Raw genomic sequence first — 27,236 nt, 5'->3', positions numbered from 1 at the left:
TACAGGAAAGCTGGGGAGGGACTTTTCAGGGTGTCAGGGAGTGATAGGATTAGGGGGAATGGAACAAAACTAGAAATGGGTAGATTCAGATTGGCTGTGTGGAAGAACTTCTTCCCCATGAGGGTGGCGAGACACTGGAACAGGTTGCCCAGGGAGGTGGTGGAGGCCTCATCCCTGGAAGTTTTTGAGGCCAAGCTGGCTGTGGCTCTGAGCAACCTGCTATAGTGTGAGGTGTCCCTGCCCATGGCAGGGGGCTTGGAACTAGAATGATCCTTGAGGTCCCTTCCAACCCTAACAATTCTATGATTCTATGATAACTATGGCTGCTACCTAACGAAATACTGCCAAGGATAGTTCTTCCACCATTCAGAAAGTAGCATAATTTAGCTGGGAGAAATTCTTGGCTTAACCTTGTAACTCATGTTGAGGTGGAGTCTCAATATGACATGATTAAAACTACCCATTCTGCAAGACTGTATAAAGCCAAACTAAAATAGTACTTTCCAACTCCCAGTCTAACACTTACTATCTTATCTAGGAAGCTGAACTTGTGTTAAAGGAACTTATAAAACCAGCAAAAATGGTTAGCACCCAAAAAAATAATCTATCATCTGTGAAGCTCTAAATGATTGTCAAATTTAGCCACTTCAGAAGTCAGTGACTTTCTCCCAATGGTAAAGCTAAACATTTGACTAGAAACTAAACCTACAGCTCACCAAATATTAATTGGGAGGCAAATGTGTGTATTTAAGACTTCTGTAGCTTCTCAAAGAAGATTTAAAGGCATTCCATTATGTCCTGATGCTGCTTCTTCCACAGATGGAACCTTCTATGTGCATTAATTTCTTCGTGCTGTTTTTACTAAGTGAAGCTTGCCATTAAGGTCTAATCCTCAGCTACAGAAATGTGAGATTTCCATGGAAGTGTTCCTGCAGCAACCTGAGGAGGAAGTTTTGTAAACTAGCAAGCATGACCTAGGCTGCTGCTTCTCAACATGGAACTGTGGTCTTTAGAGAACGCCAAAATAATGCCTTGGCCTCATGCAATTCTCTGGGTGATTCCGCACATAGAGCAATGTGGTGTCTGAGGCATAACTTGGATGTGAAGAATTGGAACTGAACCCTGAGAAAAGCAAATCCATTGGAAAAAAATTAGATATTGTCAATACTACTACTGTGAGATGTTTCAATCCTTCCCTTGTGAAAAAAAAATTATAAACAAGTGTAGGGATTTTTCTTCCCCCCCCCCCCCCCCCCCGATGTGAATGATTTGAATTCCTCGCGATTGCACACATGTAGTTTGGGATTTTAAGTGCATATCTAGGGCTGATTACAATTAGAAACGTTTTAGTTGACGATTCTACCCATCTCCCAGCAATTCCCTCTTCCTTAAGTCACCGTAACATTACTTGTGAGCTTTGAGTTCAAAAGCATTATGACGTGGAGTGATGTTCTTCCAGGAGCTGCTGCGGCAGGCTTTCACTCTACGGTAATGTGGGTGCTAAACAAATCAGGTCTGGGCCCTCTTCAGCCTTGTGTGCAATTCTCATCGTTCCCATGTATCCAGAAGCAGATCTGGGCATATTTGAGAGGAGTAATTCTTACTGCTACATTGTAATCCTGCTGTTCACCATTGACGTCCACCCACTGATGGCCTGAGTAAACGGCGATGATTTTGCGCTTCCACTTCTTCTTGTTCGGCTCCTTAAGACGGAGATAGACGCCAGATCCAGTGGAGCCAGACTCAGCATCACAGTACTGATAAAAGAGATCACTGGACTCATCAGAAATGCTGCAAAACCTGTAGACCAGCTGCCCAGATCGATCGTTGTCGAAACCTGAGAAGTGGATCATGCTGCCAGGCATCATTTTGATTGTTGGGCTGATTCCTAGCTCCATGTATTTCCTTTTGTGGGGACGCTTGAGCTCAAGAACGGCATAGTCGTAATCCAGAGCAATATCCTCAGAGACACCCTTAAACCAGCCTTTTGGGATGTGGGTACTCTTCACTCTGGTCCACTGGAAGGAGGGCATGCCATCTGAGGTCCCCTGCTTCCTCCCAGATCTCCTCTGCTTTCTCCCACCACCTTTGGATTGTCGCCTTTGTTCTGTGGCAACTTTGGGATCCTCTTGGGCCGCAGCAACTTCTCTCCTGCTTCTTTTATTACCTTTGCGTCTCCGGCCGTCGCCTCTGGATTTCGTCTTCATCAGGCCCACCCTCAGCCTTTTGCTGCCCTTGACATAATCTTTGCCATTGTGCAGACAGTGAGCGGCTGTTAGCACGTGCTTGGGGGAAATGAGAATGCCGCTACAGCCGGTGGAGATCTTCACAGCTGTGTTGAACGGGAAGTTGGTCATAAAGCGCTTGTCATAGATGCTGAACCTGCTGTCTGTTCCGTAGATCTGCCTCTTCTTCCTCAAAGACCTCTGTGTGGTTGTGTTTGCAGCTGGGTCAAGCACTAGTCCAAGGACATTCACTTCAGTCAGGGTCCGTGTGCCGTTTTCAAACACAGTCTCATAGGATAAGAGGTCCTTCAAGTCAGACAGGCTCGGCACGGGCAGTCTTTTTTGACATTCAATTCCACACACACTGTTCAGCTCTAATTTGGTATTTGCTTCAAATTTAGGGCTGTCAAGGGAGAAAGTTCTTTCACTTACAATCTGGGGAATCTTCTTTAGGTGCCAAGTGAAATCTTGTTCAGTTTCTGTTCCGTCGCTGAGACCCAGTATAGGTATGAAGAATATGAACAGCAGGAACACGGTCTCCATTTTATCTGTGTGGTGGGCTTTGCCTTATTTCTGTTTTCTAAAACAAGAAAGAGAGATTTGAAAATATGCATTGGGAATACACACAGTTATCTTAGTAGCATAAGTATCATCATGCAATATTATCACTAGCATCACTGGAACAGAATTTAACACTCAAAATAGAAATGCCTCGGATATTCCTTGTATAGCCTCTGATGCTTCCAACAGTCTCTAGCAAGATGGGCACAGATGAGTCAGCCAGCATCATGCTGAGCTACCTACTGGCTGAGTTTTAGCTGCTTCTCCCTCAGTGGAGCAGCAGCCTGAGTCATTCCACTCTGGTTTAGTGCACCCTGGTTTTATTTATCCTGTAGGAACACAATTATGTTTTATGCCTTCTCATTCTCTTCTCTATAGCAACAGGTTGTAGGTAGAACAGGGTTGAAAACTACAAACATACTCAAAAATCATATTCAGAAGTTGGGATCCAGGCAGTCATTCTGCCCCTGTACTCAGCACTTAGGTTAGGCCACACCTTGAATCCTGTGTCCAGTTCTGGGATCCTCAGTTCAAGAAAGATGTTGAGTTGCTCAAACATGTCCAGAGAAGCTCAATAAAGCTGGTCAGGAGCACAGCCCTGTGAGGAGCTGGGGTTGTTTAGCCTGGAGAAGAGAGGGATCAGGGGAGACCTTATTGCTGTCTACAACTCCCTGAAAGGGAGGTTGTAGCCAGGTGGGGGTTGGTCTCTTCTCCCAGGCAACCAGCAACAGAACAAGAGTACACAGTGTCAAGCTGCACCAGGGGAAGTTTAGGCTTGATCTTAGAAAGAAGTTCTTCCCAGAAAGAGAGATTGGCCATTGGAATGGGCTGCTCAGAGAGGTAGTGGAGTCACCATCACTGGAAGTGTTTAAAAAGTGACTGGATAAGGCATTTAGTGCCATGGTTTAGTTGATTAGATGGTGTTGGGTGATAGGTTGGACTTGATGATCTCCTGGGTCTTTTCCAACCTGGTTAATTCTGTGATATGAACAGACAGACTAGATTTAGGCACCCTTAGGAAACCAAACCAATTGTGCCTTTTCACATAATGGCCAAAATATTAGCAGTTTCAAGTGATCTAAAAGTCACCAATGGTTCTGCATTATCCACTTAGGTAAGAGCTGTGAATCAACCTGCAACTGGAAAATGACACTTTGCTAGTTGCTCTCCTGAGGAACTAACTTAGAAAGCTTTTGTTATCTGCATGTGACAGAGCAATTTGGGCACTAAACAAGGTTGCAAGTCCCATTTTAAATACTTTCAGCCTCTGCTCCTCTTAAAGGATCCTGCAGATAGAATCATAGAATTGTCAGGGTTGGAAGGGACCTCAAGGATCATCTAGTTCCAACCCGCTGCCATGGGCAGGAACACATCACACTAGATCATGTTGCTCATCCAGCACATCCAGCCTGGCCTTTAAAGCCTGCAGGGGTGAGGCTTCCACCACCTCCCTGGGCAACCTGTGCCAGTGTCTCACCACCCTCATGCGAAAGAACTTCTTCCTGACATCTAATCTAAATCTCCCCTCCTCTAGCTTGGAGCCATTCCCCCTAGACCTATCACTCCCCAGTACCCAATAAAGTCCCTCACCAGCTTTCTTGTAGGCCCCCTTCAGATACTGGAAGGCCACAATAAGGTCTCCCTAGAGCCTTCTCTTCTCCAGACTGAGTAGCCCAAACTCTATCTCCATAAGAGAGGAACTCCAGCCCTCTGATCATCCTTGTGGCCCTTCTCTGGACACGTTCCAGCTCATCCATGTCTTTCTTGCAATAGTGGCTCCAGAACTGGATGCAATACTCCAGGTGGGTATCTCCCTGCATGCCACAGCCTCCAAAACTTAATCCATTTCATATATGTGGGTGTCTGATATCTCTCAGGATGCCAGAGAATTTCAAAATCCATAATTGGAGGGGACAGATAGGACAAAGGGTAATGGATATAAGCTACAGCACAGGAGGTTCCACCTCAACATGATGGGGGAACTTCTTCACTGTGAGGGTCACAGAGCACTGGAACAGGCTGCCCAGAGAGGGTGTGGAGTCTCCTTCTCTAGAGACATTCAAGACCCATCTGGATATATTCCTGTGTGACATGTGCTAGATTCTATGGTCCTGCTCTGGCAGAGGGATTGGACCTGATGCTTTTTGAAGGTCCCTTCCAACATCCTATGATCCTATGACAGATGAGTAAGGAAAACAGAAAGCTGCTGGTCTAAAGGTGTCTCCTTGTTACAGGCACTCAGGAAAGCCCAGCCAAGTAAGAGGGACAAATTTGCTGCCTTTTTCTTGTAGGATCCCACAAGAGCTGCCGGTACTGTGCTGCCTGTGCCTTACGCTCACATGTGGAAAACCCCACCTAGATGGAGTTGATGTACCACACAAAGAGCTAATACTTTAAATGGGAAAGACAAAAAGCAGTATTATTCCCATCTGCAGCTGGGAAACATGCAGAAAGAATGTAAAATTGTTAGAAGTCTGAGGCAGAGCCAGAAACTGAACCCAGAAGTCTTGATTCTGAGCTCAGAACATTACTAAAGGGACCATTTTTCTCCTTTGGCAGCAGAAATGTCAGTGGCATTAACCAATTACCGGCTGTTGCCATTGGGAAAGCCATGCTCCTTTCTCATATCCCTCATTCCAATGACATAGTAACCTCAGCTGTGCAGAAAGAAAGGGCCTATGATTAAACTTTAAAAGCCAAGCAGTTCTAAGATATGTGTGTGGCTAAGGTCTCTGGCTTATGTTGCAATGGCAGTGGAAACCAGGGCAAAGATAACAGCTTTCCTTCTCTTCAGCTTGGTTTAGAGCAATAGGAGTACTGCTATCCACTGTAAGAGCCTGCATACAGGCTAGCTAAAGATCTAGCATGGAAAACAAAAGAACAGTATGTGTGCAACATGGAAGAAGTGGTGACATCAAGAGGGAAGGGACAGAGGCATCAAGAGGGAGGGGACAGGCTCTTCTCAGTTGCACCCTGTAAGAGGACAAGGAGTAATGGATGTAAACTACAGCACAGGAGATTCCATCTCAAAGCATCTATGTGCATTATTCTCTTCTCTGTGAGAGTCACAGAGCTCTGCAACAGGCTGCCCATGAAGGGCATCATCCTGGTAGACACTTTTTATGTCCTGGTATGTGGCAATAAGGTCTCCCCTAAGCTTTCTCTTCTCAAGGCTGAACAAGCCCATCTGTCTCATATGGTAAATCTTCCAGTCTTCTGATCATTCCTGTGGCCCATCTCTGGACACTTTCCAGTCAGTCAGCCTCTCTTTTATACAGTGAGGACCAAAACTGCAGTCAATACTCCAGGTGTGGGCTGACAGGCTCTGAGTAGAGTGGAACAAGGATCTCATTATCTGTGCTGGTAATGCCCTTGTTGCAACCCAGCTGGCCGTGTTTGCTGCTGCAGCACACTGTTCACTCATGCTGAGCTTGTTACCTCTTATTGACAAGACCTATGACTACATTGTGAAGATGCCTCAAAATAGTAGGAGTCATTGGTCCATTATACAGTTTTTAAAGTGATCACAGAATGTTAGGGGTTGGAAGGGACCTCTAATGGTCATTGAGTCCAAATCCCTTGCCAGAGCAGTAGAATCTAGCACAGGTTGCACAGGAACACATCCAGATGGTTCTTGAAAGCCTCCAGAGAAGGAGACTCTACAGCCTTCATGGGCAGCCTGTTGCAGTGCTCTGTGACTCTCACAGAGAAGAAATTAATGCACATAGATGCTTTGAGATGGAACCTCCTGTGCTGTAGTTTACATCCAGGGTAAGGTGAAGTTGCTGTCCCTGGAGGTGTTCAAGAGGGGATTGAACGTGGCACTTGGTGCCATGGTCTAGTAGGCATGAGGTGTTGGGTGACAGGTTGGACTTGATGATCTTTGAGGTCTTTTCCAACCTTGTTGATTCTATGGTTCAAACACAGCTTGTGGTTTCTGATGCCAAATTCAGAGGATGGTTTTGTTTCAGTGTGATTGTTGGCACTTTCCGCTTTCACCTACGCGGGTCACCAACTGTGACCTAGTTGTGTATGTATCCTAGCAAGTTTACTTGCTAGGATACATACACAAACCACACTTTATAATGCAGTATAAAAATTCCCATCCTGGCTTTACAGTCGCTAACTCGGGTTTTGGAGAAGACGCGTGGACTTTCATATGACATCTGGAAATTACAGTGACTCACAGGCCTAAGCTCTGGGGTGCATGCAGTCATACTAAAAGCTCTCTGAAGGTTTGGGAAGCAGAGCAGAGTCATCCCAGGTGCAAGACTTTGCAGAGAGACACCAAGCTGACCATACCAGTCCAGGGTTTTGGTACAGCAGAAATGCACACGTTGGAATGGTAACTTTTCTATGCAAAGGTCTCTTCAAAGTATTGGTTTGGTTATTGCTCAGTCAGTACTACATTTGAAGAAGAAGGAGAATATTATATAGCTATGGAAAAAATGATATGGTGCCAAAATGTAGAAATACTATGGTGAGAACACAAGAATAGATTTCCTGGCCTGATTAAAGGCCCACATCATGTGTGTTTCAATGTGTTCACATTATCCTGTTTCTGACACTAATCAAATGAGGTTACCTAGGGCAGAGCACAAGAAGTGTTTTAAAAGAGACTGGTTGAGGCACTTGGTGCCATGGTTTAGTTGATTAGATGGTGTTGGGTGATAGGTTGGACTCAATGATTTTGAAGGTCTCTTCCAGCCTGGTTAATTCTGTCTTCTATAAACCTTTTCTGTTCTACCCCCTTCATAGTCTCCTAGCTTTCAACCAGTTGCACCTCATGGACTTTAAACCAGAGGTGGTTTCTGTAGTGTGAGGAAACTTCAGTGGATTTCTCTTCCATAGTTGCTCAGTGCTCCCTTGAGCCTATATAAAATTTTGTATCTGTAATAGTCTATGTCAAGGATTTTACCTATATGTTGTACAAGGAAGCACCTCCTTTACTTTCAGCCTGTCACAAACTAGCATGATTTGATGATTAATTATGTAATATTAATACAGAAAGCTCATATTAATTTGATTGGCTGTTGAAGAAGGTATTAAGAAACCCAGCTCTTCTGTCAGGCTCAAGAATGCCTTTTCTGTCCTTCCCCTAGAATACCCCTCCCTTTCTCAGCCCTTCCTCAGAGTCTTGGTATTTGACATTTCTTTGTAGCTGAACATTGGAGCTCTAAGAAAAGTTCATCCACTAACTGCTGATTCATACAGAAAGTCTTAGAGCTGTCTGGGTTGGTGTCATTCCACTGCAATGGCTGAAGTCTTCCCTCTCTTTATAGAGAGACTCTCTCCAAGCAGATAGTGGAGCACTGTGGATCCCTTTTGCCACTCTTTAAAAAGAAAAAAACCCAACCCAACAACAAACCACAAACCACCACCAAACTTTCAGCAGATGCATCAAAGCCTCCCATTTGAAATACTGTGCTCAAGTCCTCACTACTTACAAAGAGAGTCTTGGAAGCCAAGATTTTCATCATTTATAATGAACCACTTGTTGCTCATAATGAACTAACTACACTTCAGCAGAACTGGAAGAAGTCCAAGATTGAAGAACTTGATGGAAATAGCAACCCTCGTTACAGACCAGAGCAGTGGTCCTGCTAGGCAACACTGTTGTTTACAGCCATGCACTTAAGGTCTGTTTACTAACCCAATCTCTGCCATTTAAGCAAGGTCAGTTTCAAGCATGGGCAAAGTCACTGGCTGCTGTGGCCCAGTACAGGTTGCTGATAAGGGGGAGAAACATAAGGGTTCCTCTTGCCAGATGATGGGCGTGAAAATGTTTCAATGGCTGCAAAGACACATTTTACAGAGTGAAAGAAGGAGAGAGAGAATGCAGCCTCCATAGGAAGGAAAAAAGACCCTGAGAAGGCTACAAGCTGGATGCAAGGGAAAAAAACCCTGAACACCTTATTCATACTTTCTGCCACACTGTTCTCCACTCTTCCTCCAAACCCAAAGCCACTCTGCCCTTTCCTTCCCTTTGCTGCTTTCCCATACAAATTTTGGGTTGGCCTACGGTAATTAGAAGCCTTGAGTCACTTCTGGCTTTACTGCATGATGAATTGCTTCAGAGAAAACACCAGATGAGAACTAGAAAGTGAAAGAGCTCCACTGAAATGTTGAAATTCTTCCTCCACTTTCCACATCCAGCTGACGATGGTGAGGTTTCCCTGGCTGGTGACATCCCAGTGGCCAGGCGTATGTATATAGTTAAATGTTCTTCTCACTTCTTCCTTCCAATATTCAATCTTTCTGTGTTTACAAGACAAAACTTACTCATGTCCTAACTTTTCAGGATATCCTTCAAATATTTTATCAGTATAAGCTATCTTACTCCAGCAGAATGCATCTCAAATGCTCAGGGGAAGGCTTGTGGTCAGTCAGAACTAGGATATGCTTCTTTCCAGGCTACATCAGAGTGATTTACATGTACGTCAGTGGAGGTCAGATAAAGGAAAAGCTGTGTCCAGTTGCCTGACAGCATTTTATTTTGGTCTGTTCAGCGCAGACTCTGCTCTGGGGTTTCCTTCTTACTGCAGGAATGTCAGCACATTTCAAACTAAGCTTACATAATTCTAAATGAAAATTTCAGACCATAAAATATCAAAGGTTGCTGCACTAACCAGCTCCTTTAACCACTTATGGCCTTATCCTGGCAGTGGCCCGAAGGCTGGAATTCATAGCTCTGCTCTGACAAAGCAAAACAGAGCAAACTTTGGAAATCTCACGCTCCCTGGAAGAAACCATTATGCTAACCTTATCCGCCACTGCCCCCTTCACTCCTCCGGGTGTGCTCATCCATACACGGGTGCACAGATCCCGTCCCCTACTCTGGTTTAAGCTGAAAATCGCAGGGACAGCTTCAGGAGGCATAAGAAAAAACAATTCTACATGGCGGCAGTGACAGAGCCTTTCCGAAACCAGACGGAATAGGGGAATATAAAGCAAGGAGGGATGAAGGGCGCCTGGGACAGGAGCTACCCCTCCGGCGGGGCTTCCCTCTCCCTGCCCGCCGCCCCGGCTGCGGCCGCGGGGTGGCGCGCCCGGACAGCCGGCGGCCCGCACCCGCCACCGGCCCCGCTGCGCCCCTGCGGCCCGGGCTGGCTCATCGGCAGCCCCCGGGTGCTCATCCCAACCCTCCCCACCTCCGCCGGGATCTCCCCCGCTGCTCCGGGCTGGGGGACGAGGTGGCGTCCCGGCCGCTGCTCCTGAGCTAAGGGGTCCGAGCCCTGCCAACCGGGGCACCCGGGCAGCGGCTCCCGGAACGGGAGCGGGTGAGCAGCCCCCGGGAATCAGCCGGGGAACGGCGGGGGCGTTGCTGGGATGGCTGCTTTTCCATTGCCCGCTCCGCTTCTGCCAGCCGCTCCTATACATTAGCTTGCTGAAGCCCTGGTTGTTCCGCGCAGAAGGCGAGGGTGTGGAGACGAAGGCTTTCTACAGCTCTTTAGCCATCCCCTGGTCCTGCTTTCCGCGGCAGGCTGTTTTTCCGCTTTTGATCCCTTTCTCCCGAGTCTGCAAGTTAAGTACCTTGGCACAGCTTTTTTTGTCATTCCAAGATAAATCTGCTTCCAGCAGTGACGAATCTGGATGAAATTAGTGTTAATTCCAGAAGAGCTCGGGGATGGTAGTGCGAATACTGAGGGGATCAATCAGTATTAAAGCAGAGGTTAAAGTTTTGAAGGGTGAAAGGGACTCCTTGCCTGCTCCCCGCAGCACAAAGTCCCGAAAGCCCAATAAATATGCCCCTTGCTTCCATGCTATTAGCCTGGTGAAACCAGCTTCAAATAAAAAGGACGAAAGAAACGTGTCACGTTTTAGTCCTAAGAAAAATATATCCATCAGGTAGAAGAGGCAGGACCTTTATACAAAACCTTTCAGTCACCAAGCCCAAGGTACTGGCATCGCTCAGCCTTATCATTTTTTTAAAACGATCCGTGTAGGAAGCACGACATCGCAAAATCCGATCACCTTACGGACCGCCCGCTCCCCATACCCGAGCCGCCCCGGACCCGTCCCCGGGCAGCCATCCTCAGCACCCAGCTGCCTGCCTGCCCATACAGCGCTGCCCCGACCGGGACTCCCGGGGCAGGCTGTGCCCCGTGGCCGGCGTCAGGAGGAGTTTCGTTCATACCTGGCACCCTGCAGGACGAACGAAGGGGAAGGTGGCCACAACCCCGGGCCGCAGGCTCCCCGCTCCTCGCCACCCGCCCGCCGCCCAGCGCCCGCGGCTACTGAGGACGGGGCGGGGGGAACGGCCAGGTCTTCCCAGGCGGGGGAGGGGATGGAAAAAGGAGAAAAAAAAAAAATAGGAAAAGGAGGCGAGAGGGAGGAGGCCGGGAGGGTGAGAGTGGGAGGGCCGAGGGGAGCGGAGGCAGAGCCCAGTCTGTGCTCGGGACGGAAAGGGAAGAAGGGGCTCTGCCTGCGGGGCGGGGAGGCGCATCGCCCCGGGGGAGCTCCCTTTCGGCCCGGGCTGACCCGCACGGGGATGGGGCGCGCGAGGCTCTCGGGCCAGGGGGAGGCGGAGACGAGGGAGAGGCAGAGGGACCTCATTCCGGGGGCGATGGCGGGAGGGCGCCGCACCGATCGCACCTGTGCGGGGCCGGGGCTGCCGGGCGCGACGGGGCCGCCGGTGGCAGGGGTGGCCGCTCCTCCGCGACTCGCGTAGGGCTCCTGGGGAGGGCGAGGTCAGGCTACTGGCTCCAAGGGAGGCTTCTTGGGTCGGGATGCGACTTGCGGCGGCGGGTACCGGAGCCTCACCTCTCCGTGGCCTGTCCGCGCCTTCCTGCCCTCTCCCCTCAGCGGCGCCCCGGCCCCGCTCCTCGGGGACCTTCCTGTCCCCGCTCCTCGCCCCGCTCCTCGCCCCGCTCCTCAGGGCATCAGAGACCAGGTGAGAAACACCTCCTTTCTTTTCACACCACTCTTCACTCCTCTCTTTCTGCCTTCCCTCCCCTCCCAAGGCAGAAGGCTTTGAGCGGTGGTCTCTGCTCCGTGGAGGTGTTTAAGACCAGGAGGTGTTTAAGACCAGGCTGGACGAGGCTCTGGCCAGCCTGATCTAGTGTGGGGTGTCCCTGCCCATGGCAGGGGGGTTGGAACTAGATGATCCTTGTGATCCCTTCCAACCCTGACTGATACTATGATACTATGATCAGCCCATTGCAGTTCAGCAAGGTCGTTTCCGAAGCCTTCCACTGCTAAGCGGAGGTGCGACGTGAAAAGCGGGTTCGCTAAGAACTTTGAAAGTGCTTAACCTGAGTAGTTTCAGTGAGCTCATCTGCCAAAAACCTGGCAGGAAATTTGTGGCATTGCTGGAGATCAGACAGAGCTCTCCAGAGTGCCACTGTCTTAATCACAGACATCTGCTCCCTTTGAAAGACTTAACTTCTGAATTTTGGGGGAAACAATTACTTGAATAGGTGGGAAATAAGGCTGTGGCAAGCAGCTGCACCCTGTGGTTTTATTTCACAGACCGAGGCTGATTCCTTCAAAATGTAAATTTAATTTTGTTGCTTGTGTGTACAACTTAAAACCAGAGTGTAATCACCATTGTAGCTGAGAAAAAGAGCTGAAGAATCCCAAGTTTAATCAACAAGGCAAGGCAGAATTGAGTGTAAGGTAGTTAAGTTTTACAAGCAATTTCTTGCTGGCAGAACAGAAAAGCTTCCATAACAGCTTCCATTTTTGTGTGACAGAAAAGCTTCCCTACTGGGTCAGCCCAAGGGCTTTACTAGACCAATATTGTGCTTCCTTAGCAAAGGGCATGGCCATCCAATAGTCCTCTCCAACACTTTTCACGCCATCAGTAATTCAAACTCAGAGATTTTCAGAGGCAGATGTAGTTTCTACGACCTTAATAACTTTTACTGGATTTCTTCAACAAGCACTTCCCCACCTCTCCTTAAACCTACATAGATTTGTAGCATCTACAACCTGTGGCGGTGACAATTTCCACAGGTCAGCCATGGGCTGTGCAAAAACCTGCCTCCTTTTGTGGATTTTCAGTCTGCCTAGAATTACACAGAATAAACCAGGTTGGAAGAGACCTTCAAGATCATCATGTCCAAAATATCAACCAATCCAACCCACCTAAACAACTAACCCATGGCACCAAGCACTCCATCAAGTCTCCTCCTGAACACCTCCAATGACGGCGACTCCACCACTTCCCCAGGCAGCCCATTCCAATGGGCAATCACTCTCTCTGTGTTGAACTTCTTCCTAACATCCAACCTAAACCTCCCCTGGCACAGCCTGAGACTGTGTCCTCTTGTTCTGGTACTGGCTGCCAGCTGCCTACAGCCAGCTTTGTTTGGTGCTCACTAGTTCTTCGTCATATGGCCTGGAGCCTCTCTCCTACCTATGCTTTACGTGAAAGGCGTTCCAGTTTTCTGTCCTACTGCTGACATACATTCAGGGACAAGAACAGCATCTAAAGGGTGATGCAGCCAAACACTTCTTGGCACTGACAAGTAGAAAACAAGGAGAAACAGCTACTTGCGTTGGGCAGCTGCGTTGAGCAATGACAACTGCAGATTGTGAGGTTCAAACTGGACAAAAGGAAAAAATTCTTCACCAGAAGGAACATGCAACACTGGAACAAATTGCCCAGTCAGGCTGTGGAATTGACCTCCTTGGTGATTTCTGACACTTGGCTAAACAAAGCCACAGCTGACCTGATCTAGTGTTGGCAATAGTCCTGCTTCAAGTGGAAGGTTGGACTGGGTGACCTGCAGAGGCCCCTCTCAACCAACATTTCTATCGCTCTTTACCTATATAGATGATGTAAGCAAAATACAGATTTCTGTGGCAGGAAAAAAAAGGGTATTCTTTGTTCTGTTCTCTACACTTAGTAGTATTTTTGAATTATTGACAGCTGTTGAGCACCAGGCTGATGTTCTTGTGGAGCCATCTGCAGAACTCCAGGACTTGCTGTCCCGAGAAGTAATGACCAGATCAGAACCTGCCTTTTCACACCTGAAGTAAGGACCATTTTTGCACCTTCTGCATCACTGCATCTTTATCAATGTTGAACTCCATCTGACATTTTGTTGCCCAGTCACTTCCTTCCATAAATTTCTCTGCAGATCCTCAGGGTTATCTTACCTTTATCTATTAAACTTGGTAGCCTCATCAGACTTTGCAACCTGTCTGCTCATCCCTTTTCCAGATTATTTCTGAGTAAACTGAACAGTGCAGGGCACAGCAGATTGGTTTTGGTACCCTATTACCTCTACAAAACCTGATCTCTTAGTCCTATAGTTTGTTTCCTGCCTTTCAGAAAATGAGACTGGCAGAGGTTTGTTTCTGTTTATTGAACTCCAGGTGATGGGATCAGTGTGCCTGTGCAGCATCATCCCACTCTCTCCTGCTTTCAGAATCTGGGCTGGGATGTTTACTTCATGTGTCTCTTAATTTTTGTGGGGTTTTCTGTTTAATAATAATAATAATAATAATAATAATAATAATAATAATAATAATAATAAACAACCAGGTTGGAAGAGACCTTCAAGATCATCACATCCAACTCATCAACCAATCCAACCCACCTAAACAACTAACCCATGGCACCAAGCACCCCATCAAGTCTCCTCCTGAACACCTCCAGTGATGGTGACTCCACCACTTCCCTGGGCAGCCCCTTCCAATGGGCAATCACTCTCTCTGTATAGAACTTCTTCCTAACCTAACATCCAACCTAAACCTCCCCTGGCGCAGCCTGAGACTGTGTCCTCTTGTTCTGGTGCTGGCTGCCTGGGAGAAGAGACCAACCTCTGCCTGTCTACAACCTCCCTTCAGGTAGTTGTAGACAGCAATAAGGTCACCCCTGAGTCTCCTCCTCTCCAGGCTAAGCAACCCCAGCTCCCTCAGCCTCTCCTCACAGGGCTTGTATTCCAAACCCCTCACCAACTTTGTTACCCTTCTCTGGACTCATGTTTTTGTTGCTGTTGTTTGGTTGGGTGGTTGCTGTTGTTTGGGTATTTTTTTTACTTGAAAGCTTGGCTAATAATGATAGAGCTTGCTCTTGCTTTCTCTTCTCAGATAACACTCATTGAAAGATTTCAAAGTAAAAGAACATTGAGGAAAAAATGGTTTAGAAAAATGAGGGCATGCTTATGATCATAACTCTTCTTTATGGTTTTAAATTATTTAAAAACCTTTTAAAAAAATTTTAAAAGTCAATCAGATCCTGGGCTGCATCAAGAGAAGCATAGCCAGCAGGTCAACAGAGGTGATTCTCCCCCTCTACTCTACTCTGGTGAGACCCCACCTGGAGCACTGCATCCAGTTCTGGAGCCCCTGTTGCAGAAAGGATCTGAAGGTGCTGGAGCATGTTCAGAGAAGGGCCATGAGGATGATCAGAGGGCTGGAGCTTCTCTCCTATGGAGACAGAGTGAGGGAGTTGGGGCTGTTCAGTCTGGAGAAGAGAAGGCTCTGAGGTGACCGTCTTGTGGCCTTCCAGTATCAGAAGGGGACTACAAGAAAGCTGGGGAGGGACTTCTTAGGATCCCTAATTCGTCCCCTCATTATCACTTGGTGTCTGCCACTTCCCACACTGCTCACAGCACGAGCAGTACACAATCCATGAAAAGAAGGCTTTTCTCTTTTAATGAAATATCTGATCTAGAAGGATTGACTCACACTAAGATAATAATCTTGGTGTCCCTGCCACAGCGTAGCCAGCAGGTTGAGGGAGGTGATTCTCCTCCTCTACTCCACTCTGGTAAGACTCCACCTGGAGCACTGTGTCCAGTTCTGGAGCCCCTGTTACAAGTAAGATCTGGAGGTGCTGGAATGTGTCCAGAGAAAGGCCATGAGGATGATCAGAGGGCTGGAGCACCTCTCGTATTAGGACAGGCTGAGAGAATTGGGGTTGTTCAGTCTGGAGAAAACAAGGCTCTGAAGAGATCTTATCATGGCCTTCCAGGATTGGGAGGGGGCTACAGAAAAGCTGGGGAGGGACTTTTTAGGTAGTGATAGGACTGGGGGGAATGGAGAAAACTAGAAATAGGTAGATTCAGATTGGATGTTAGGAAGAAGTTGTTCCCCATGAGGGTGGTGAGACACTGGCACAGGTTGCCCAGGGAGGTGGTGGAAGCCTCATCCCTGGATGTTTTTCAGGCCAGGCTGGATGTGGCTGTGAGCAACCTGCTGTAGTGTGAGGTGTCCCTGCCCATGGCATGGGGGTTGGCACTAGATGATCCTTGAAGTCCCTTCCAATCCTAACAATTCTATGATTCTATGATCTTGTTTCATCATCATCATGATCATCATCACAACAACAACGACGACAACAACATCGATAATAACAATAATTATTATTTCTTGCAACAATAAGATTATACATTGTGGAAAATTCTTTCATAAAATGCAGAGTGTTTGGGTTGGTTTTTTTGTCATAGTTTTTGTTGTTTTTCAAAATTAAATACCACATAAAAAAATTCCTCAGGCTGCACCAGGGGAAGTTTGGGCTCGAGGTGAGGAGAAAGTTCTTCACCTGGAGAGTCGTTTGTCATTGGGATGTGCTGCCCAGGGAGGTGGTGGAGTCAGCATCCCTGGAGGTGTTCAAGAGGAGATTGGACGTGGCACTTGGTGCCATGGTCTAGTCATGAGGTCTGTGGTGACAGGTTGGACTCGATGATCCTCGAGGTCTCTTCCAACCTTAGTGATACTGTGATACTGTAAAAGAGGTGAGGAATATTTGTTGCAGAGTACTGGTTCTTTAGAAACATCCTGGGTAATACACATGGCAGGGCTGTAAAAAAAACTAATTGCTGGAAAAGTTCCAGCATGCTAATTTTACCCTTCAGAAGTAATTTTATCTCATTAGAAGATTAGCAAACCCCTTTGGTATTTCTCCATGTTCCAAAAATAAAATTGACATCATAAACCAACTGAGAGATGTTCACTTGGAACTGTGTTTTGAAAGGCTGATGCCTAAAAATAATCTTTTTATAAAGTGTCAGAGAAAAAAGCAAAACTAAGCCTGCATTAACAACAAGGATGGACTGACTTCCAGCCAAAGTCTTCCTGCATAGCTAGAAGGAAAATAATAATATAAAGAAAAGAAAAAGGCAAATGCCTATAATGAAATTAAAAATGTAGTGCACAGTTCCTAGCCATATAGAATAGAATAGAATAGAATAGAATAGAATAGAATAGAATAGAATAGAATAGAATAGACCAGACCAGACCAGACCAGACCAGACTGGGTTGGAAGAGACCTTCAAGATCATCATGTCCAACCTATCAACCAATCCAACCCACCTAAACAACTAACCCATGGCACCAAGCACCCCAGCAAGTCTCCTTCTGAACACCTCCAATGATGGTGACTCCAGCACCTCCCCAGGCAGCCCATTCCAATGGGCAATCACTCTCTCTGTATAGAACTTCTTCCTAACATCCAACCTGAACCTTCCCTGGTGCAGCCTGAGACTGTGTCCTCTTGTTCTGGTGCTGGCTGCCTGGGAGAAGAGACCAACATCCACCTGTCTACAACCTCCCTTCAGGTAGTTGTAGAGAGCAATAAGGTCACCCCTGAGTCTCCTCTTCTCCAGGCTAAGCAACCCCAGCTCCCTCAGCCTCCCTTCATAGGGCTTGTGTTCCAAACCCCTCACCAACTTTGTTGCCCTTCTCTGAACACTCTCCAGCAAGTCAACCTCCTTCCTAAACTGAGGGGCCCAGAACTGGACACAGTACTCAAGGTATGGCCTAACCAGTGTCCACAAGCAGTCAGCTTTAATCTCCTCCCATCCTCTCTTCAGTCCTTCTTGTACTCATGTACACCTGTCCACGCGTTCAGTATTCCAAAACCAGTGATTATTTGGATAGAGAATGTATCAACCTTTCCTTCACACTTTTAATTCTCATGCTGCATCTGGGTACTCTTTCAGCTCAGCTAATACCACATGTTTCATTTCCTCTCTACTATTCCTGTCCTAGGAAGACTATTTCTTAGGAGCTTAGGAGCTTTATCACTTTTTCGGTCCCCGAACACTAAACTTGGGAAAACTCTTTGGCTCGTGATGAATGGACATGAGATAATTCCTACTGCTTTCAGGACAAAGGGATGTGAAATACAATGGATCTTTCTTACAGGATCAAGAATGGTCTCCATGGTAGTGTCTCTTCTGTGGCAGCTTGTTGCCACAGAAGCCCTTTTGTTTTGTGTACCAGTTGGGGTTGCTTATTGTGCTGTTCAGAGGTTCCTGTGACACAATGCTGACCGGGTAGACTAAAACACTGAATGAAACAGACCTCTATTAGAGATCCTGGCTTTGAGGACTTGGAAAAGAGGCAAGAATTGCAATAAAAAGCATCATTTTTAAAGAGTGGGCACAGTGAGGACAAAGAGGACAACAATGGCATTGCTAGCTCAGGAGGACTGTGCATAGACCAGTGGATTATCCCAGTACAGGCTGGCGAGGTAGTTAGTCCTTTCTAACTGGGTATAGGTGTACAAGTGAGTATGGTGCCAGAAACAAGGATGCTAGCAATGGGTGCATGTTGGCAACACAAGAACTTAGAGATGACAAAAAGGAGAGATGTGAAACTCAAGGCATCTACTTGTGACCTGGTTTTCATTATATGGATTTATGAATTGGATGTATGATATACTTATGACCTGATCTTCACAATATGAGTTTATGAACTAGAACAATAGACTTGGGAGGAAAAAAACCCCACCACTTTTTGGTAGTACAAGAGATGAAGTGCCATTTCCAAGATAAAACTATGTCAAGACTGTGGTCAAATCCAGAGGATGCTTTCTTTAGTGAGGCAGCAAGCAAAATCAAATGCAGATACGTCTAAGCATACGACTCATAGAAGAGAGGCTCTTCTGACTGTGCAGGCAGAATGGAAGTGAGCTAATAGTCCAGTCACCACCCAACACCTGCCTTACAGTTTTTGCTTCATGTTGTAGGTTAAGGGACATCAAGAGTTAACTGCTATAGCCATAAAGAAAAGTCCTCCAGAGGCTAGAGAGTCCCAAGGGGATGGGAAGCTTGTCCCAGGATATTGTAAGCTGTTATTCTATTCAATCTTCCTGTATCTCTCTATTTAAGGCAGTGTACAGCCAATTCTTTCTCTCTTCTCTCTATCTCAGGACATGTGTGCTGTTATCTTATGGTTTGTGGGGGAGAGACTTTCTCCTGGCCTTGGCTGGCAGGAGATTTTCAGCTACACCACAGGGCCTGTTGAAGCCTGTGGTAGGTCTGGGTCTAGTGGGGGAGTAGTTTGGCCGCTCTTGGACCTGCTGAGGATGAGGGGGGCTCTGAAAGGCTCTGGAAGGTTTTGGGCTGGTAGGCCCAGGTGAAGAACTGAGCCTGATATGTGGATGTATTCCTTTTACCTGAATGCCTTTGGTATGTATTTATAAATAGAATTTCCACTGAAACTTCCAGTCCAGTGTGGAGCAGTTTTATTTCACTCCTTGGGAAGGGGTAAAGTAGCTTTTGTGTTGTTTTGCCCTGGGCAGGTCATGGCTCAAAACTAGGACACCTCCCCATAGAAGAGCAGTTGCAAATGATGCTGGACAGTCTTCTTGTTCTAACATTCATACCTTTAACAGAAGAGCAAAAAGAGCAAACCCCACAATTCTTACCTGATGTCTAGTTTCATGGCTCTTATAGACACATATATATAAAGCAAACATTTTCCTCAAGGAAAATTTCCACCAGGAGAGGCTCTTCTGGAGATGTGTCAGATGGCAAATATTTTTATCCACATGATGTGCTGGCAGGTTGCTGCCAGGTACTGTGAAAGGGGGGAAAAAAAAAACCTCACACCATTTTTCTGAGCATAATGCTTTGAAGGAAAAGGTTTCCTGCAACTGGCATCCCCATTGCACTCAGCACCAGCAGCTTTGCTGGAAAATCAGTGAACTGTAGATGGTAATAAACATGCTATGACATGGATAAATGACATTTTGAGGTGAGGAGAAAAAAAAAAGTGCATGGCCAGAGACTCTGAGAAACATCGGGAAAAAAACCCCAACTTTGCCTGGCTAAAGCTGAATTCATTGCCTCCCCAGGCCTCTAAATTCCTATAATGGAAACAGCATACCACAAAGGAAAATTAATAGAGTGATGTTGACATGTTAGATAAAATCAGATTTTAGCTACCACCAGCATGATTGACCCAACAGAGGGGAAAGTGATTCATGGGAAAGGAGAACTGGCTAGGGACGTGGTGCCTAATCGCGCTGCTCAAACTAGCAGAGGATCAGTGGCAGCGAAAAGCACGTCTGAGGAATTCTGAGAAATCAGAGGAATTAACAGCAATATATTATCAGAGCAAATGTGACATTTGGCACAAGCAGAGTGCCTCCTACTCTCCTTCCAGAATAGAGAAAGTAGGAAAAGGTGCAGTAAGAGAAACTGCACTTCCAAGAGCTATAAAAAAGTAAGTAAGTAAATAAATAGGGTAGTGAAGAATCACGGAATCATAGCTTTGTCAGGGTTGGAAGTGACCTCAAGGATCATAGTATCATAGTATCATTCAGGGTTGGAAGGGACCACAAGGATCATCCAGTTCCAACACCCCTGCCATGGACAGGGACACTCCACACTACATCAGCCTGGCCAGAGCCTCAGCCAGCCTGGCCTTAAACACCTCCAGGGACGGGGCCTCAACCACCTCCCTGGACAACCCATTCCAGGGTTTCACCACTCTCATGGGGAAGAACCTCCTCCTCACATGCAGCCTGAATCTCCCCACCTCCAGCTTCATTCCATTCCCCCTAGTCCTATCACTACCTGAGATCCTGAGAAGTCCTTCCCTAGCCTTCTTGTAGGGCCCCTTCAGATACTGGAAGGCCACAATTAGGTTACCTCGAAGCTTTCTCTTCTCCAGACTGAACATCTGACATCTGATTCCAACCTCACCTTGCCATGGGCAGGGACACCTCACACTACATCAGGTTGCCCAGAGCCACATTCAGCCTGGCATTAAAAATGTCCAGGGATGAGGCTTCCACCACCTACCTCCCTGGGCAACCTGTTCCAGTGTCTCACCCCACTTGTGGTGAAAAACTTCTTCTTAATGCCTAATTTACATCTCCCCTTCTCTATCTTGGATCCATTTCTCCCAGTCCTATCACTAGCTGACAACCTAAAAAGTCCCTCTCCAGCTTTCTTTTAGGCCCCCTTCTGATACTGGAAGGCCACAATAAGGTCTCCTTGGAGCCTTCTCCTCTCCAGACTGAACAACCCTAATACTGTCTTTATTGTCAGTGTTAACTGAAGGTATCACAGTATCACAGTATCACAGTATAACCAAGGTTGGAAGAGACCTCGAGGATCATCGAGTCCAACCTATCAACACAGACCCCATGACTAGACCATGGCACCAAGTGCCACGTCCAATCTCCTCTTGAACACCTCCAGGGATGGTGACTCCACCACCTCCCTGGGCAGCACATTCCAATGACGAACGACTCACTCCGTGAAGAACTTTCTCCTCACCTCGAGTCCAAACCTCCCCTGGTGCAGCTTGAGACTGTGTCCTCTTGTTCTGGTGCTGGTTGCCTGGGAGAAGAGACCAACCCCTTCCTGGCTACAACCACCTTTCAGGTAGTTGTAGAGGGCCATGAGGTCACCCCTGAGCTTCCTCTTCTCCAGGCTAAGGTGATCATAACATGCTCAGGAGAATAGAGGGAAACCCCACACCTTAAAAGAACATTCCAGAATAGGATTTCATCAATAGGCAAATCTTTTTTACTTTGTTTTGGGTTTGTTTGTTTGTTTGTTCGTTTTGTTTCATTTATTCTTAGTAGACTGTAGGTATGAAATCAGATCTGAAGCCAGCCTGGTGATACTGCTTTAAAATTCCATTCTTGGCCCCAAAGTAGCTGGATGCTTCTGCAAAAATTATTAACAGTGCAATAGCTACTAATGTTGGAGTCTCTAAGGTTTCACTTTAGACTTCAAGCCTAATATTCCACTGAAGGGAACACAGGCATTTTATGCCTCTCAGGGCTATAATTGCTATTAGGAAAACAATGTTATATTTATTGCCAAAACCCATGGTGAACACAGCGTGGGGGTTGCCAAGTGTGCTTTGTTGCTGTCCAGAGCACGTTAGGCATACATTGTCTTTAGGTCTGTGGAGCTGGCAGGAGAAAGTAGGACCAAATACCATCCAGGACATATCCCTAATGCAATCTTTCATCTCTGCTGGTTTGTGGAGCAAGATTACTCACCACGCCTTCTGTTTTGTTCCCCACCTAGCCCTCTCCTGCATCTTCTGTCCGTGGATTCTCAGTGACCTCCACTGTGTTAGGCAGGACTCAGTCATGCTGGCAACTGAGGGAAGTGCAGCTGCAGCTAAAGTAATGGGGGAGTTGTTGTTTCTGTGGGTGATGCTGTGCAGGAAACTGAAGTAAATACTCAAAACTGTCCTTCTTGGCTCTCAAAGTCTCTGCATATTTCCAATAGTTTTAAAGCTGTCTGTAGGTTTTCAGCTTGCTGCTGGAATCATTTCCACATGCTAATAATGCGGTGGATAGCTCGACAAGGAGAGGAAAAGCAGAAATGCTTCAGCCTCACCAGACACTCATTTGCACTTTCCCAATATCGATTTATGCAGCACAATTTGCACAGAATCCTAGCTTCTGCCTGCCATTCTGACTGTGCTAGTGCCCTGAGGATTTCTGAAGGGCTAGTGTAGTCCTCAAGGGGCTACAGGCAGCTCCTGAAAGGGAGCACATTAACAGATACTGAGGGAATCATTTAACATTTATTTTAATGACCAAAATTTGACCTTTATGTTAGCAAGGATGTGTCTTAAGATTGCCTGGCAACCCGTCCTCCCTCACTGTCACTCATTACCTTCCCAGATTAGGGTGAGGTGCATCCTCATGGAGTCACAAAAAGGGACCTCTCTCAGAGGAGCAGTACTGTGACAAAGGAAAAGACAGAAGGAGCAAGCTACAGCATGCATTTTTTCCCCTGTGGCAGACAAATTAACAGAACATGTTTATTGCCCTGACAAAAAAATACCCCAAACAATGAAAAAAGGAAGAAGGCAGAAATCAGAAAGCATGTTGTTGTTGTTGTCCTTTTTTTCAGATGTTGCTTGGGAAAACTAAATTTGGCAGCAAGTCTGGAGGGTAGCTGGAAAAACGAGAGTTGTGTTAACCATCATATGAGTCACATGTTTAGGGGCTGGTTTGTTTGTTTGTTTGTTTGCTTGTTTTTAAAGGAAGTTCTACTTCTGTTCATTCCTGCCTCATGGGATCACAGGATGTTAGGGGTTGGAAGGGAAGATCATCGAGTCCAACATCCCTGCCAGAGCAGGACGACAGCATCTAGCACAGGTCGCACAGGAACACATCCAGATGGGTCTTGAAAGTCTCCAGAGAAGGAGACTTCACAACCTCTGTTGAAAGCCTGTTCCAGTGCTCTGTGACCCTCACAGTGAAGAAGTTCCTCCTCATGCTGAGGTGGAACATCCTGTGCTGTAGTTTATATCCATTACCCCTTGTTGTATCACAGGGTGCTACTGAGCAGAGCCTGTCCCCTCCCTCTTGACACCCAGCCCTCAGATATTTATATAAACATTTATTAGGTCCCCTCTCAGTCTTCTCTTCTCCAGACTAAACAGCCCCAGGTCTCCCAGCCTCTCCTCATCAGGTACCTTAATCATCCTTGTAGCTCTCTGTTGGACTCTCTCCTGCAAATCCCTGTTCCTCTTGAACTGGGGAGCCCAAATCTGGATGCAATATTCCAAGTGAGGTCTCACCAGGGCAGAGAAGAGGAGGAGGAGAACCTCCCTCAATCTGCTGAACACACTCGTCTTACTGCACCCCAGGATCCCATTGGCCACAAGAGCACACTGCTGACCCATGGGAAACTTGTTATCCACCAGGACTCCCAGGTCCTTCTCCACAGGGTTGCTCTCCAGCAGATCACCTCCTAACCTGTACTGCTGCAGTTTATTATTCCTGCAAAATTCCCCAGCAGGTTGTCAAGCTACAAGACTCACAATTACATGGAATGGAATGGACCAGACCAGGTTGGAAGAGACCTTCAAGATCATCGTGTCCAACCCATCAACCAATCCAACCCACCTAAACAACTAACCCATGGCACCAAGCACCCCATCAAGTCTCTCTCTGAAAACCTCCAATGATGGCGACTCCACCACCTACCCAGGCAGCCCATTCCAATGGGCAATCACTCTCTCTGTATAGAGCTTCTTCCTAACATCCAACCTAAACCTCCCCTGGTGCAGCCTGAGACTGTGTCCTCTTGTTCTGGTACTGGCAGCCTGGGAGAAGAGACCATCATCCACCTGTCTACAACCTCCCTTCAGGTAGTTGTAGAGAGTGATAAGGTCACCCCTGAGTCTCCTCTTCTCCAGGCTAAGCAACCCCAGCTCCCTCAGTCCCTCCTCATAGGGCTTGTGTTCCAAGCCTCTCACTAACTTTGTTACTCTTCTCTGGACTCGTTCCAGCAAGTCAACCTCCTTCCTAAACTGAGCAGCCCAGAACTGGACACAGGACTCGAGGTGTGGCCTAACCAGTGCAGTGTACAGAGACAGAATGACCTCTCTGCTCCTGCTGGCCACACTGTTCCTGATGCAGGCCAGGATGCCATTGGCCCTCTTGGCTGCCTGGCCACACTGCAGGCTCATGTTCAGCCTACCATCGACCAGGTCCCTCTCCACCTGGATGACACTTGTGATGCAAGCAGTGCAGAGCAGGACACTAGTAACCCTTGGAAGCAGTTTATATCAGACCAGGACTTTCAGAGGTGTCATCAAATCAGCAGAGGCATACTGGTTTATTTATTATCCCAGCATAACCATACTTGTCACTTGGAATGACTTCTTGATTTACATGTACTGTGGAATCCCATCTTTGGTGGCATCTCCTACAACCCTATGGATTATTTGATACCAATGTAATATCCATTTGATCTGCTTGTTGGGTCAGGTTCTAAGGTATGGAAAACAAACCCAAAGCCCAGACAAAACAGTAAAAGAATTTCTATTTCCTCTTTCCAAGTCTTTGTAACAGGTCTCAAGAGAGAAAAGTGGTGGTGGAGATTCACTAACCACATATTATCCTCCTCCACCCATTATGATATTTGCTTCTGATTAACTCTCTAGCCCATAGTCTCTCCTTGCACAGTTTAACTGCATTAAAGCAAAACAGATTTGAGAAGATTGGCTTCAGAAGGAATTTCAAGCAAGTTAAAAGAAATGGAAAGTTATAGCCCCAACTTGTAATGGAAAACTGATACTCGTCTTGAGAATTATCACCCATCCACATGCCTCTGCTCAGCCAAGATTTGTAAATGAAAGACTGCATGACTCAGTTACCAAATCTTCATTAACAGCATGTTTTGTCCTAACTCCCTGAGGTGGGCTTTGCCTGCCTCTTGCACGTGTATGAGCCTCACCTCATTTTTAGCAGAGGCAAATGTTTATGAATGTTAAGATTATTACCAGAAGTTGTGGGACTGCTCACTGGACAACCCTTCTCTATCACAGCAAGCATAAGCTATTTGTGTTCATGTGTGCTTCCTGTATGATTTTCATTAAGGTCCTTCTGATTATTATGGTGCTAACCCCTCTTGCTTCATGTAACATCATCCAGCATGATCAGGAGGAAGTTTTACACAGAGTGATTGCCCATTGGAATGGGCTGCCCCGGGAGGTGGTGGAGTCGCCATCGCTGGAGGTGTTCAGGAGGAGACTTGACAGGGTGCTTGGTGCCATGGGTTAGTTGGTTGGGTGGTGTTGGATGATAGGTTGGACACGATGATCTTGAAGGTCTCTTCCAACCTGGTCTGGTCCTACTCTACTTCTATTCTATTCTATTCTATTCTATTCTATTCTATTCTATTCTATTCTATTCTATTCTATTCTATTCTATTCTATTCTATTCTATTCTATTCTATTCTATTCTATTCTATTCTCCACTCCTCCTGAACCTGAGCAAAGACCACCATGCTTTGCCTGCTCCTGGGGTTGGTGCTCTGCCCTCCATTTCACTTTGAAAGCAGCTTCTCTTTTACTTCATGATGCCACTTAAAATCCTTCCTCAAGTCTCTGCCTGCCTGTGACAGCTAAAGAATAATTATTACACTTAAGCGTGTCCAGCAGGTCCAGCTTCTCCCCCTCTACTCTGCCCTGATGAGACCACACCTGCAATACTGTGTCCAGTTTAGGTTCCCCAGCTCAAGAGAGACAGAGATCCGCTGGAGAGAGTCCAACAGACAGCCACAAGGATGATTTGGGGACTTGAGCATCTCCCCTGTGAAGAAAGACTTAGAACCCTGGGGCTGTTCAGTCTTGAGAAGACTGAGAGGAGACCTGATCAATGTGTATAAATATCTGAGGGGTGGGTATCAAGTGGAGGGGGCCAAGCTCTTTTCAGTGGTGTACAGTAATGAGACAAGGAACAACAGGTACAAACTTGAACATAGAAGATTTCACCTCAACATGAGGAGAAACTTCTTTCCAGTGAGGGTGACAGGGCACTGGAGCAGGCTGCCCAGAGAGGTTGTGGAGTCTCCTCTGGAGACCTTCAAAACCCACCTGGATGCATTCCTGTGTGGACTACCCTAGGTGATCATTCTTCAGCAGCAGGGGTTGTACTCAATGATCTCTGGAGGTCCCTTCCAACCTCTAACGTACTGTGATGGTTATTGCTGAGCAGAAATGAAGCACACAAACAACTATAGTTTTATTATCCCTCTACAACTTCTTTTCTGTCTATCCCATTTACAGTATGGTTCAATAAATTAACATAGAGTCCTGGTTTGGGCTGGCAATTCTATAATCAATAAGAGCACATATAATAACGTCTCCAAACTGGTGACACATGGGTTTGATGGGTGGATCACTAGATGGATAAGGAACTGGCTTGATGGCCACACCCAAAGAGTGGCTGTCAATGGCTCCATGTCCCAGTGGAGGCCAGGGACAAGCGGAGTCCCTCAGGGATCAGTCCTGGGACCAGGCTTGTTCAACATCTTTGTGGGTGCCATGGACAGTGGCATTGAGTGCACCCTCAGCAAGTTTGCTGATGACACCAAGCTGTGTGGTGCAGCAGACACGCTGGAGGGAAGGGAGGCCATCCAGAGGGACCTTGACAGGCTGGAGAGGTGGGCACAAGCCAACCTCATGGAGTACAACAAGAGCAAGTGCAGGGTCCTGCATCTGGGTCGAGGCAATCCCAGGCACAAATCCAGGCTGGGCAGGGACTGGCTGGAAAGCAGCCCTGAGGAGAGAGACTTGGGGGTGCTGGTGGACAAAAAGCTCAACATGAGCTCTCAGTGTGCACTTGCAGCCCGCAAAGCCAATCAGATCCTGGGCTGCATCAGGAGAAGTGTGGCCAGCAGGTCAAGGGAGGTGATCATCCCCCTCTACTCAACTCTGGTGAGACCCCCACCTGGAGTACTGTGTCCAGTTCTAGAGCCCCTATTACAAGAG

At 46.9% G+C, this 27,236-nt stretch overlaps 1 protein-coding gene and 1 long non-coding RNA gene across 5 annotated transcripts in view; one reads left to right on the top strand and one right to left on the bottom strand.

The window, feature by feature from the left end:
- LOC137446323 (uncharacterized) overlaps positions 1 to 27,236 on the top strand; it is a 55,232-nt gene that overhangs the window by 6,374 nt on the left and 21,622 nt on the right. For all 3 annotated transcript variants that reach the window (XR_010988621.1, XR_010988618.1, XR_010988615.1), the window contains exon 4: positions 13,663 to 13,768. This is a non-coding gene — a long non-coding RNA (uncharacterized lncRNA). The remainder of the gene's footprint in view (positions 1 to 13,662; positions 13,769 to 27,236) is intronic.
- Positions 1,246 to 11,042, bottom strand: PRSS35 (serine protease 35). Of its 2 annotated transcripts, XM_068148785.1 has the most exons (3): positions 10,924 to 11,042; positions 10,320 to 10,428; positions 1,246 to 2,805 (listed from the first exon to the last, which is right to left on the bottom strand). In XM_068148785.1, the coding sequence occupies exon 3, from the start codon at positions 2,766 to 2,768 to the stop codon at positions 1,527 to 1,529; it is 1,242 nt and encodes a 413-aa protein (XP_068004886.1). In that variant the 5' UTR covers positions 2,769 to 2,805; positions 10,320 to 10,428; positions 10,924 to 11,042; the 3' UTR covers positions 1,246 to 1,526. The 2 variants fall into 2 exon arrangements, with proteins under 2 accessions (XP_068004886.1, XP_068004877.1); XM_068148776.1 differs by lacking the exon at positions 10,320 to 10,428.

Source organism: Melanerpes formicivorus, unplaced genomic scaffold (genome assembly GCF_026170545.1).
Source record: "Melanerpes formicivorus ecotype bairdi unplaced genomic scaffold, bMelFor1.0.p_v2 SCAF_2, whole genome shotgun sequence".
Lineage (NCBI taxonomy): Eukaryota > Metazoa > Chordata > Aves > Piciformes > Picidae > Melanerpes > Melanerpes formicivorus.
Note: the sequence above shows the minus strand (reverse complement) of the source record. Positions and strands in the feature narration are given on the sequence as shown.